Below are 13,697 nucleotides of genomic sequence, written 5' to 3'. Positions count from 1 at the left end.
ACATGGGGATGACTTTTTTTAGCATTGGAAAGTGAGTGGAGTGTGGCTGGTCAGATGAATCCTGACTGGGCTGGTCAGTGGCTCCATGTCGATGAACCCCTGGGAAAAGGCCCTGCAGGGGCAATCCTGCCTCCTGCTCCCACCCTGTGCCGTACCTTTGATGTGGAAAAGAACAAAGGCGGTTGATTAGCATATGTGAATGGACAGGGTTGAGCCTCTGAAACTTTGATCCTTGATCTGGCCGCCTGAAACTCTCCTCTCCCCACCCTCCCCTTCAATAAATCACCCTCCTTTTGGTCAGGCACCCCCCCACCAAAAAAAATACACCACTTACTGGATGCTTTTGTGATTATGCTCTGGGCCTTCACTGTCTTGCTGCCTTATCAGACCCCTCATGACCCATCTTTCGATCAGTCTATTCTGATTAATCAATTTTCTTACCGTGTTCAACTCCTCTAATAATAATCGTAATAATAATGGTGGCATTTAAATGTTTACTAAGTACCAAGTACTGTTCTAAGTACTGGGGTAGATACAAACGAATCGGGTTGGACAAAGTCCCTGTCCCACATGGTGTTCACAGTCTTAATCCCCATTATACAGATGAGATGTTTGAGGCCCAGAGAAGTCAAGTGACTTGTCCAAGGTCACACAGCAGACCCAGAACCGGGATTAGAACCCAGGTCCTCTGCCTCCCAAGGCTGTGCTCTATCTACTAGGCCAGCTTGCATGTACATTTGTCAATTCATGAAGGCCTCTCCCGATAGACTCTAAGCTCCTTGAAGGGCGGGGGGATTGCATCTTTAATCTCTTTCCCACAGGCGCCTACTATGGTGTTCTGCACTGTTATCCATTCTGGTGGTAGCGATGATTGCCCATTGGCTCAGGCGGGAGAAGAATAAGGAGCAGCTGCCAAATACTCCTTCCTCACTGCCATCACAGAAGCTGCAAAAATGGTACTTTGAGTCCATCCTCTGCAGAGCCAATTTAAGCTCTTTCAAACCAAAGGGTTCGCCCACGCCCCTGGTTTTCTTTCATAACTCTCAGGACCCCAATTCTTGTCATCCCTACAGCTACCTAGGAGAAGCAGCATGGCTCAGTGGAAAGAGCCCAAGCTTTGGAGTCAGATCATGGGTTCAAATCCTGGCTCCCCCAATTGTCAGCTGGGTGACTTTGGGCAAGTCACTTAACTTCTCTGGGCCTCAGTTACCTCATCTGTAAAATGGGGATTAAGACTGTGAGCCCCCTGTGGGACAACCTGATCACCTTGTAATTTCCCCAGCGCTTAGAACAGTGCTTTGCATATAGTATCCTCAGAGGAACTCTCCTCCCTCCTCTCAAGTGCTACTCCGGCCACCTGTGCTTCTGACCCCATTCCCTCTCATCTTATGAAATCTCTCGCTCCATCCCTTCTCCCCTCCTTAACTTCCATCTTCAACCGCTCACTCTCCACTGGTTCCTTCCCCTCTGCCTTCAAACATGCCCATGTCTCTCCCATCCTAAAAAAACCCTCTCTTGACCCCACCTCACCTTCTAGTTATCGTCCCATATCCCTCCTACCATTCCTTTCCAAACTCCTTGAACGAGTTGTCTACACGCGCTGCCTAGAATTCCTCAACAACAACTCTCTCCTCGACCCCCTCCAGTCTGGCTTCCGTCCCCTTCATTCCACGGAAACTGCGCTCTCAAAGGTCACCAATGACCTCCTGCTTGCCAAATCCAACGGCTCATACTCTGTCCTAATCCTCCTCGACCTCTCAGCTGCCTTTGACACTGTGGACCACCCCCCTTCTCCTCCACACGTTATCTGACCTTGGCTTCACAGACTCCGTCCTCTCCTGGTTCTCCTCTTATCTCTCCGGTCGTTCTTTCTCAGTCTCTTTTGCAGGCTCCTCCTCCCCCTCCCATCCTCTTACGGTGGGGGTTCCCCAAGGTTCAGTGCTTGGTCCCCTTCTGTTCTCAATCTACACTCACTCCCTTGGTGACCTCATTCGCTCCCACGGCTTCAACTATCATCTCTACGCTGATGACACCCAGATCTACATCTCCGCCCCTGCTCTCTCCCCCTCCCTCCAGGCTCGCATCTCCTCCTGCCTTCAGGACATCTCCATCTGGATGTCCGCCCGCCACCTAAAGCTCAACATGTCGAAGACTGAGCTCCTTGTCTTCCCTCCCAAACCTTGTCCTCTCCCTGACTTTCCCATCTCTGTTGACGGCACTACCATCCTTCCCGTCTCACAAGCCCGCAACCTTGGTGTCATCCTCGACTCCGCTCTCTCATTCACCCCTCACATCCAAGCCGTCACCAAAACCTGCCGGTCTCAGCTCCGCAACATTGCCAAGATCCGCCCTTTCCTCTCCATCCAAACTGCTACCCTGCTCATTCAAGCTCTCATCCTATCCCGTCTGGACTACTGCACTAGCCTTCTCTCTGATCTCCCATCCTCATGTCTCTCTCCACTTCAATCCATACTTCATGCTGCTGCCCGGATTATCTTTGTCCAGAAACGCTCTGGACATATTACTCCCCTCCTCAAAAACCTCCAATGGCTACCGATCAATCTGCGCATCAGGCAGAAACTCCTCACCCTGGGCTTCAAGGCTCTCCATCACCTCGCCCCCTCCTACCTCACCTCCCTTCTCTCCTTCTACTGCCTAGCCCGCACCCTCCGCTCCTCCACCACTAATCTCCTCACTGTACCTCGCTCTCGCCTGTCCCGCCATCGACCCCCGGCCCACGTCATCCCCCGGGCCTGGAATGCCCTCCCTCTGCCCATCCGCCAAGGTAGCTCTCTTCCTCCCTTCAAGGCCCTGCTGAGAGCTCACCTCCTCCAGGAGGCCTTCCCAGACTGAGCCCCTTCTTTCCTCTCCCCCTCGTCCCCCTCTCCATCCCCCCATCTTACCTCCTTCCCTTCCCCACAACACCTGTATATATGTATATATGGTTGTACATATTTATTACTCTATTTATTTATTTATTTATTTATTTTACTTGTACATTTCTATCCTACTTATTTTATTTTGTTGGTATGTTTGGTTCTGTTCTCTGTCTCCCCCTTTTAGACTGTGAGCCCACTGTTGGGTAGGGACTGCCTCTATGTGATGCCAATTTGTACTTCCCAAGCGCTTAGTACAGTGCTCTGCACATAGTAAGCGCTCAATAAATACGATTGATTGATTGATTGATAGTAAGCGCTTAATAAATGCCAATTATTATTATTATTATTACCTCTTGCCCTTGCTTATTTATTCCCTCCGCCTCACCCCTTGTGAGTTTCAGCTATGTGATCTTACTGCTTGTGAATATTTTCCATGTCAGCCTCCTTCAGTGGAGTGGAAGCACCTTGTAGGTAGGGAATGTGTCTCACGCTTTCACGCTCATTCAACCGCCAGGAAGGAAATTTGACTGACCCTTCCTGGGAACTAGAAAATCAATTCACTACATGGGAAAGAACGCTTTTCCTTCCGGACTTCTATTTTGCTAGTTTAAAATCAGGCTGCCGGGGTTGGGGGGGTGGTCAGATGGCCGGAGCAGGTTTCGGTCCTGAAGCTTTAACTGTTGCTTGCTAAGGTTCTGATTTGTCATTAGCAAGCAGGTGAGGAGGTCTCTGGGTTTGTTTTTTGTTTTTTTTCCTTTTTTTCCCTGGCTTGAGTGAGCACCGGCCTCAGTGATCATGCTGAATTGCCGGAACAAGGCATTCTGGTTTTAAAAGGCAAGCCTGCTGGCTGTTTTTCAGGAGCTGGGGAGGGGGAGAGAGTTTGTGGGAGTGGTGGTTGATCCAGCCAGCTGATGGGCTCCGAGGCGGGACAGTCTGTCAGGAACTGAAACCGCACTGTGACTTCCAAGCTAAAATTAAGGTCTCCCGAGGCATCCTGGTTGGAGCTAGAATTAGGTGACGAGTCATGGGCTGTGGAGAGCAGGGCGGAGAATGGTCTTCTTATGTGTGCGCTGGTTTTGTGGGGCTGATTACTGAAACTCCTCCTCCCCCCCCACCCAATACACACTAGCACACACATGCACAAGCATCAGAAAGTTTTGTAAACCAAGGTTTGAACCCCGGGTCAGCATCAAGGTTATCCCCGGGCCAGGGCACAGTTTGATAACCTCTTGCTTGTCTCTGTTTTGGGGGTTCAGACTGGAGAGACGGGCACAGTGAGGGCACCAACATGAGTGCCCTCTGGGCTAATGGAATGACCATTCTCAGCTCTCCGAGAAGTGGCCAGCGCTACATGGGTAGAGGTCCCTGGAGCTCAGTTCTGAGCTGGTACCGGGAGCTGGCCCCGGCTGGGTCCCTGGGTTTGGGGCAGCTTAGACCAGATAAATCCCATCTTTCCGGTTAGTTCAGTACTCCAGAACCAAGGTCCAGAACAGAATAGAGGTTAGGACTCGGAGAGTTGAAAGCCTGCAGGGTCCTGTTGGTCCGATGGAGGGGGATTCCCTGGGGCTTCGGCATCGGCCTGCCCTATGCTGACCGGCCCCACCAACCTTGCTAAGGCCCAGGATGACTCGGGTGCCCTGAGTGGGTTGGGGCACAACCGGAAAATCCTATTCCCAAAACTTGCCTCATCTAGACATTACCGCTGGGTAACATAGAGAAGCAGCATGGCCTAATGGATACCTCACGGGCCTGGCAGTCAACAGGACCTGGGTTCTAAACCCAGCTCTGCAGCTTGTCTGCTTTGTGACCTTGGGTGAAACACTTCACTTCTCTGTGCCTCGTCTGTAAAATGGGTATTAAGACTCAGAGCCCCATGTGGGACATAGACTGTGTCCAACCTGAGCCCACTGTTGGGTAGGGACTGTCTCTATATGTTGCCAGCTTGCACTTCCCAAGTACTTAGTGCAGTGCTCTGCACACAGTGAGTGCTCAATAAATACGATTGATTAGCTTGTATCTACCCCAGGGCTGAGTACAGTGCCTGGCACGTAGTAAGCGCTTACCAAACTGCCATTTAAAAAAAAAATTGCAGCAAGAGCCTTCTGCTTTCTCTGTCTTGGTGTCTCAATCCCCTATGTCGACAGCAGCGTGGGGTTGACGTGCATTTCGCAAAGAGCATTTCCCCTTCTGGGAAGCGGTGGAGCAGTGAAGTCGACAGTGGAAAACAACCCAGATTCCCATGCACAAAGTAGAGGAGGAGTATCGGAACCTTCCGTGAGGGATTCTAAGGGCATTTTTGAAATCAAAATTCAGCAGGATTTCGGTTATCTTGGAAACTCCTCCTGGAGATATCTGCCCCTGATATCAGTAGTCTTTTATCCTTATGTTCCCGTGTGGGCTCGGGGTGAATTCCTGGGGGACGTGGGGCTGACCCGGGTGCGGTCAGCAGGAAGCCAAAGCTGGACACTGGTTCTAAGCTGCCGGGCGTTGAAACAGCAGGAGCGGATGCCGTGGCCACTGACGTCCCTGGTGAGGTCTGGACAGAGGCACCTGGGTTCTCCCCCGCGGAACCCCGAGCCACGCGGCAGGATGGCACGACGTCATACGCCCCATTTTGTGCAATTCCATCAAGGCCATCCGGATGTAGAGTGGTTCCCTGGGGTGGATCCCTTCCCAGATCCCTAGGCCCAGACATGGGCGCGACTTCCAAGTCGTGGCACAAGGGGTAAGGAGTTGCACCCGAGAGTGGGCGGGAACAAAACAGAGAAATGCCAGACGAAAAGGGGCCTGGTGCTGTACCTTCACTGAGCAGAGGACCGGTCACTGTAAAATTGGAGACCAAAGCCATAGCAGTAGCAGCAACCTCTCCCCAGAGCTGTATTTCCAGCCATTTACAGCTTGGTAGCTTTGTGACCGACGTGCTACAAGAGGTAATAGGTCACAGGACAAAGGCTCGTACCAGGCCAGGATTGGGCAGGGGCTAGAGTGGGTTAAAATTCCTAGATTTCTCCTCCTCCTTCCCCCACCTGCCTCTCCAGCTCCGATTCAACCTGAGCCTCTACTTGGATTGCTCCTGTACCTTCTCTTTTCTTGGTTCTTGAGCGAAGGAGCCCTGGCTGTCGTGTCACTTACGAGACGCAGTGTGGCCTAGTGGAAAGAGCCCAGGCTTGGGAGTCAGAGGACCTGGGTTCTAATTCAGGCTTCGCCACTTGCCATTTATTCATTTGTTTATATTTACTTATATTTGTGTATTTATTTATTTATAATTACTTATATTTATTTATTTGCTTATCTACTCACTTATTATGTATTTATTTATTTATTCTATCTATCTATTTATTATTTATTTATTTATTCTGTCTATCTATCTATTTATTTATTTTACTTGTACATATCTATTCTATTTATTTTATCTTGTTAGTATGTTTGGTTTTGTCTCCCCCCTTTTAGACTGTGAGCCCACTGTTGGGTAGGGACTGTCTCTATATGTTGCCAACTTGTACTTCCCAAGCGCTTAATACAGTGCTCTGCACACAGTAAGTGCTCAATAAATACGATTGATGATGATGATGATGATGATGGTGACCTTGAGCAAAGTGCTTCACTTCTCTGTCCCTCAGTTACCTCATCAGTAAAATGGGGATTAAAACCTACTCACTCCTACTTAGGCTGTGAGCCCTGTGTGGGACAGGGACTGTGTCCAATCTAACTAGTATCTCCCCCAGGGAAAAATATAAAAAATTACAGGCTGCCTGGTGTATCTCTGCTTCCTGTGTTCAGGTGTAGCAACTTCCTTTTTGGACATCCCCTGCTCAGTAAATTAATTCCCATTCCATTTGCTAAAGTCACTGGAAGACCCGGGGCTCAGAACAGACAGAACCCAAGTAACTAGTGGACATTTCCCCTCTCCCCCCAGGCGATCCAGTCATCAATGGTATTTGTTGTTTATTACCGTATTATTAAATACGTTGGTAATGAGCGCTTACTATGTGCCGAGTACCATATTGAGGACAGGGGACAGACGTCAATACAAATAAAGAAGCAGTGTGGCCCAGTGGAAAGAGCCCGGGCTTTGGAGTCAGAGGTCATGGGTTCAAATTCCGGCTCCACCAACTGTCAGCCGTGTTACTTTGGGCAAGTCATTTAACTTCTCTGGGCCTCAGTTACCCCATCTGTAAAGTGAGGATTAAAACCGTGAGCCCCCCGTGGGACAACCTGATTACCTTGTAACCTCACCAGCGCTTAGAACAGTGCTTTGCACATAGTAAACGCTTAACAAATACATTATTATTATTATTATTATTATAAATAAAATTACAGATATATGCATAAGTGTTGTGGGGCTGGGAGGGGGGAAGAATGAAGGGAGCAAGTCAGGGTGACACAGAAGGGAGTAGGAGATGAGGAAAAGTGGGGCTTAGTCTGGGAAGGCCTCTTTGAGGAGATGGGCCTTCATTAAGGCTTCGAAGGGGGGAGAGTAATTGGAGGATTTGAGGAGGGAGGGCACATCAGCAAGCTCTGGGGGTGGGGGGGTCCTCTATGCTCACCTGAGGATGAGTTTGTTAGTTTATTCCCTCATCTGCAAAATAAGGATTCAATACCTGTTCTCCCTCCTATTTAGGCTGTGAGCACCAGGTGGGATGAGGTCTTTGTCCAACCTGGTTTACTTATATCTCCCAGTGCTTAGAACAGTTTTTGACACACAGTAATTATTAATTATTGGCCAGAGCCCCCTACAGCAAAGAATCAGAGTGAAATGGAAAGTCCAACTGGGATTCGTGGCTTCTCGGTGCCCAAAATGGAAAATGGCAAACCCAAGTGACAGGGATTTCAGTCAATCAGTCAGAGGGGCACTTATAGAGTGCCTTCATTGTGCAGTGAGTGCCCTGTACTAAATGCTTGGGAGAGTACGGTGGAGTTAGTAGAAGTGGTCCCTGCCCTCTGGGAGTTTACAGTCTAATTTAACTGAGCTCCAGCGTATTTCCAAATGCCGTTCTGCTCGGGGTTGCCGCCTGGTTTGGCTTCATTGTAGAAACATGGGTTCCAAACTTTGAGGCCATCCCTGCTTTTGCGGCTAAGAGGAGCGGCCCGGCCTCTGAGGAGTTCATCTTCTCTGGGGATCCCGCCCTTGGCTCACCTCTGGAAACAGCACCCCGTGAGCTCCAAGGGCAACTTGTAAACAAGTCGGGGACCCTGGCGCCGGGTTCTGGGGACTCCCCCGAGACTCATTCCTAAGAGGAGAGGTGACACAGCAAATGTAAACAGCTCAGTAATCCGGGGAGTGGCTTTAACCACCTGGTGTTCTAGGTGGGCTCAAAGAATCCCCAAACCATCGGTTGATTTCAGCAGAACTGCTTAGACCTGATGCCCCGGGCTGCCCCGTCCATTGGACGGTGAGGCCGGACGTGTGATCGTTAGAAGTCAGTCGTATTTATTGAGTGCTTGCCGTGTGCAGAGCACTGTACTAAGTGCTTGGGAGAGTACCATATGACGGTATTACAGATATTCCCTTGCCGAAGGTCACCTAGCAGACAAGTGGCAGAGCTGGGATTAGAACCCAGGTCCTTTGATGCCCAGGTCTGTGCTGTATCTACTAGGCCATGCTGCTTCCTATTCGTTGAGCGTTTACTAGGTGCAGAGCACGGTACTAAATGCTTGGGAGAGTACAATTCAACGAAGTAGGGCTTTGGATGTTACAGAATGGGGCAAATACAATGGGAATATATTAGAGCAAGTCAACAATTAGGGTGCAAGGACCTAAAGTACAAGGCTCCTTCCGACCTTATGATAGTCCACCAAGATAGAAACAGCACAGTAAACAATGTGTTTACCAACTTTATTTTAGTGTACTGTCCCGAGGGCTTAGTACAGTGCTCTATATGCAGTTAGCACCCCCTAAATGCCATTGATTGATTAGTAGTGATGATAATGAAGGTAGTTATTACCTGCTTGCTCTGGGGTAGATCCAGGATTATCAGATCCACCCCTGTCTCTGCCCCACATGGGACTCGCTCTAAAAGGGAGAGGGAATCATCCCCGTTATACAGAGGAGGAAACTGAGGCCCAAGGAAGTTAAGAGGCTCACCCAGCAGACAAGTGACGGGATTTAGAATCTGGGTCTCCCCACACCCAGTCCTGTGACCTTCTCAGTAGGTCAGGCTGCCTGCCTTTATAAAGGGCAAATCCCACTTGCTTAAGCTTATTTTCTCTTTTGGAAAAATTACAGACTCCATAGAGAAGCAGCATGGAGAGAGCACAGGCCTGGGCGTCAGAAAGACCTGGGTCCTAATCCTGAATCTGCCAATGGCTTGCTGGGTGACCTTGGGCAAAACCGCTTAATTTCTCTGTGCCTCAGTTCCCTCAACTGTAAAATGGGGATAACTGTTCTCCCTCCTACGAAGAGTGTGAGCCCCTTGAGGGACAGGTGTACCAACCTCACTGCTGAGGATAGTATTTGACAGATAGTAAGAGCTTAACAGAAACCTTAAACATTATTCTATGAAAAGGCCAAAATGGCTTTGGATTCCGGTAATGTCATGAGAGAGCGAGAGAGAGAGAGAATGAGAATGAATGTATGAGTGTTTGTTGGCGTGATGGTGTTGTTAGAGTCCCAGCTGGCTGGAGAGCCATACCCAAAGGTAGTTCTGATTGGTTTAGCATCAGTTCTTTGGGGACATGTTAAGTGTATCCCCCAGAGATGGTCCCTGGCTCCTTTAATGAGGTGCTGTTTGCGCAACACTTTAATAGGTAGGTTATGGAGAAATTAGAGCAGTTCCCCCTAAGAGCAACAAAATGGTTAAAAAGTTGGTACATAGAGTCTCCGATTGTTGTTATTATAGTATTTGTTATGCTGCAGGGGTGTCAGAGGGACGTCCGAAGCCAACTCGGCTTTGCCGTAGCCCGCCCCTACGGACTGGGAGCCGGGAACTTAACGCGGAAGCCACGTGGGTCCCAGCTCCGGATTCGAGTCGAGTGAAACTAACGGCGTCTGGCCAGACCAAGGAGAATTTGACCTTTCTTCCCTTGGACTGGCTCTCAGATTACCCTGTCATCATCATCATCATCATCAATCGTATTTATTGAGCGCTTACTATGTGCAGAGCACTGCACTAAGCGCTTGGGAAGTACAAATTGGCAACATATAGAGACAGTCCCTACCCAACAGTGGGCTCACAGTCTAAAAGGGGGAGACAGAGAACAAAACCAAACATACTAACAAAATAAAATAAATAGAATAGATATGTACAAATAAAATAAATAAATAAATAGAGTAAAAAAATATGTACAAACATATATACATATATACAGGTGCTGTGGGGAAGGGAAGGAGGCTCAGTAACCGGGGGCTCAGAGGAGCCCGGGGCCTGCGAGACTGGAGACGTGGGGTCTAATCCTGGTGCCAACTCTGGCCTGCGTTGCGTTCTTGGGCAAGTGACTGGAGCTCTATACCTCAGTTTCCTCATCTGTAAAGTGAGGATTCAGTATCCGTTCTAACCATTAGCCTGTGATCTTCCAAGGTGAACAGAGCCTGGGGCTGAGCTGATAGTAGCGTATCTCCCCCAGTGCTTAGCGCAATGCTTGGTATAAAGAAAGTGCTTAACAAGTACTATTTTGATTATGATTATTATTACTACCCAACTGGGGAGCGAGTGGAGTGCTGGGAATGATGACCTTGCCCCGATCTAATCTCTTGGACAACCACAGGAATAATTAGACAACATTCCAGTTAAAATCACAGGCTTCGTGGCTGCCTGAAGGGCAACCAGCCGGCCAGAAAAAACGTGGGCAGTTTAGCTTCCTGTGGGCTCTTCTGGGCTAACTGTAGTTTATTTTAATGTCTGCCTCCCTATCTAGACTGTAAGCTCTCTGTGGGCAGTGGGCGTCTACCCACTCTGTTGTATCGCCCTCTCCCAAGCGCTCAGTGCAGTGCCCTGCACACATAGGAAGCCCTCAATAAATACCAACGACGGATTGACGTGGTAGGACATTTCTTCTCCCCGGGAGTAAACTGCCAGAGGAGCTTTTGTCTGCGATGAATGCTTTCAACCCAATTTGCTTGTTTCCACCCCAGTGCTTAGTACAGTGCCTGGCACATTGTAAGCGCTCAACAAACACCGCAGCTATTATTATTATTTCCTCGACGATGGCCTGTGGCTAAACAGACACGGTAAAATGAATCCTTTTTTGTCTATTTGTTTGTGTTTTAGGAAGGCGTCACAGTCCCCCATGAATTACGAAAACCCGCCACCCTACACGGGCCCCGGCCCAACCGCCCCGTATCCACCGTACACCCAGCAGCCGGCCGGACCCTCTGGTCCCCAGGCCTACCCCGGATACCCTCCTGGCCCTTATCCTCCTGGCAACCCGGGCTACCAAGGCTACCCACAATATGGCTGGCAGGGCGGACCACCTCCCGGACCGATGTACGCCGACGCTCCGAAAAGCACAGGTACGGTGAAGGCCACGGCCACCAAAGCGGAGCCTTTCTCCCTCGGCCACTCCTCGGGACGGTGGGCAGGGAGCGGTGGCCCTCACACTTGGGCGGGGAGGGGTTGGGGTGCCTGGATGTGGCGCAGGGCTGGCTTTTCCGGCCCCGGCATTCCCAGAAGTCCCGGTGCCATCGCTGGCCGATCCCACCTGGGCCTGCGGCTCCAAGCCTCCCATGCCGGAGGATGGCCAGGAACTTTCTGCTGGGTATCCCCAACCCCCCTCCCCTTCCCGGCAACGGGTCTTACCGCCATTCCGGTTTAGCCTTCCGGGGTGACATCCTGGTCACCACGTCGGAAGCAGGAAGGGAGGGTTTCACTCCAAGGTATTTTCCCAGCTGAATCAACTCACCGTTCAGGCACCAAGCGTGAATTTTGCGGTTTGATGGAGGATTTGTACGTGTGTTTGTTTTTTTTCCCCAAGTTCACGTTGGGGATCCATTTTATGACCTTGTCATGGGCTGCAAGGGACTCTCGTGGCCCCCATGGCACCCCTTCCATGGTCAGTTTTTGGTCTCGTGCATCCCCCTGGACTCTGACCCTTGGCAACACTGATTTCTCAGCTGATGACGAGGCAGAAGACCCAGAGTCTGGTGTTGCAGGATCTTGTTTTTTGGAAAATGGGACAAACCAGGAAGTCCCTTGCTTCCCCCCTGGGTAGGCCCAAAGTTGCCCTATTTGTAGCCCTGCTGGTACTCTGATTTCCCAAATTATCTTTATCATCATCCACATTTATATCTTATATGGCAGAGCTGTTTTAAGTTGCTTGGGGGCATATAAAAGTCAAAGACACAGTTCCAAATCTCGAGGAGCTTACAATTTTGACATAACTCTTGGAATTTAAAAGGCAAGGAGTACCCTTGATTTTGTATGTATGTGTGTGTGTGTGAGTGTGTGGGGGCACTGCAGGTATAATTTTGTTGACTTTTTCACATGATTTTCTCCCATTGGAATGTAAGCTCCTTGAAGGCAGAGAAAGTGTCCCTTCTTCATTCTTGTACTTCCCATGGGCCTAGTGCATTGCACCACACCAAATGGACGCCCAGTAAATACTGTTACCGTTCAAACCCAGCTATTCTCAAATCTCCTAGTGGGTGAGGTGTAGAGCACCTCAGAACTCCTTAACCATTTAAAAAAAAAATATCTTTTAAGGACTTACTAGTTGCAGACAGAAATCAATCAGATTGGAAAAAGACCCTGTCCCACACGGGGCTCACAATCCAAGAGGGAGGGAGAGGAGGTTTCGTCTCTCCATTTTACAGTTGAAGAAACTGAGGCCCAGAGAGGTTAAGTGACTTGCTTAAGGTTACTCAGCAGCCCCGAGGCGGAATTAGGACTCAAATCCAGATCTCCCGACTCCTAGTCCTGTGTTCTTTCTGCTAGGCCACACTGCCTTCCATTTTTTTGCTTTAAAAGAAGCAGCATGGCATAGAGGAAAGAGTGTGAGCTTAGGAGTCAGAGGATGTGGGTTCTAATCCTGCTCTGCCACTTGTCTGCTGTGTGACCTTGGGCAAGCCACATAACTTCTCTGTGTCTGTTACCTCATCTACAAAATGGGGATTAATACTGAGCCCCGCAAGGGGCAACCTCATTACCTTGTATTTACCCCAGTGCTTAGGACAGTGCTTGGCACACAGTAAACACTTAACAAATACCATAATAATTACTTTTACTATTATTCTGTTCTTTATGGGGGTTTAGTATCTTCAGTCAGTCATATTTATTGAGCACTTACTGTGCAAAGCATTGTATTAAATGCTTGGAAAAGTACAATATATCAATAAATCAGAAACACTCACTGCCCACATACCATGTGATTTCTGGAGAATTCTTGTGTCTCTGAGCTCTGTCTGAATAAAGCTGACCTTCTGCTGCCTCTTTGCATCAGTTTCTAAACTTCGGGCAGCACTAAGTAGTAGCAAGAATCATTGTTCAGAAAGTTAAGCCCCAGTGTTCCAGGATTTTAGAATTCCTCCATAATATTCCCCACTCTAGCCTGAAAGCTCATTGTGGGCAGGGAACAGCATTGGCAGATTTGTTGCATTGTACTCTCCCAAGCACTTGGCACAGTGCTCTGCCCACAGCAAGAGCTCAACTACCACTAATTGGTTCATTCATTCATTCATTCAATCGTATTTATTGAGCGCTTACTGTGTGCAGAGCACTGTACTAAGCGCTTGGGAAGTACAAGTTGGCGACATGTTGGTTGATAACAGGTGTTGGACTAATGCCCAGAGACTCCAAGTAAGAATTAAGGGGGAAGCAGCGTGGCTCAGTGGAAAGAGCATGGGCTTTGGAGTCAGAGGCCATGGGTTCAAATCCTGGCTCTGCC

The 13,697-nt window shown here is 49.3% G+C and overlaps 1 protein-coding gene across 1 annotated transcript in view; it reads left to right on the top strand.

Annotated features, from left to right (window-relative positions):
• The window catches only part of CYSTM1 (cysteine rich transmembrane module containing 1), a 48,487-nt gene that overhangs the window by 16,032 nt on the left and 18,758 nt on the right, over window positions 1-13,697 (top strand). The window contains exon 2 of the mRNA XM_038770595.1: window positions 11,087-11,328. Coding sequence (XP_038626523.1) covers window positions 11,106-11,328 — 223 coding nt within the window. The 5' untranslated portion in view covers window positions 11,087-11,105. The remainder of the gene's footprint in view (window positions 1-11,086; window positions 11,329-13,697) is intronic.

This window comes from Tachyglossus aculeatus, chromosome X2 (genome assembly GCF_015852505.1).
Source record: "Tachyglossus aculeatus isolate mTacAcu1 chromosome X2, mTacAcu1.pri, whole genome shotgun sequence".
NCBI lineage: Eukaryota > Metazoa > Chordata > Mammalia > Monotremata > Tachyglossidae > Tachyglossus > Tachyglossus aculeatus.
Note: the sequence above shows the minus strand (reverse complement) of the source record. Positions and strands in the feature narration are given on the sequence as shown.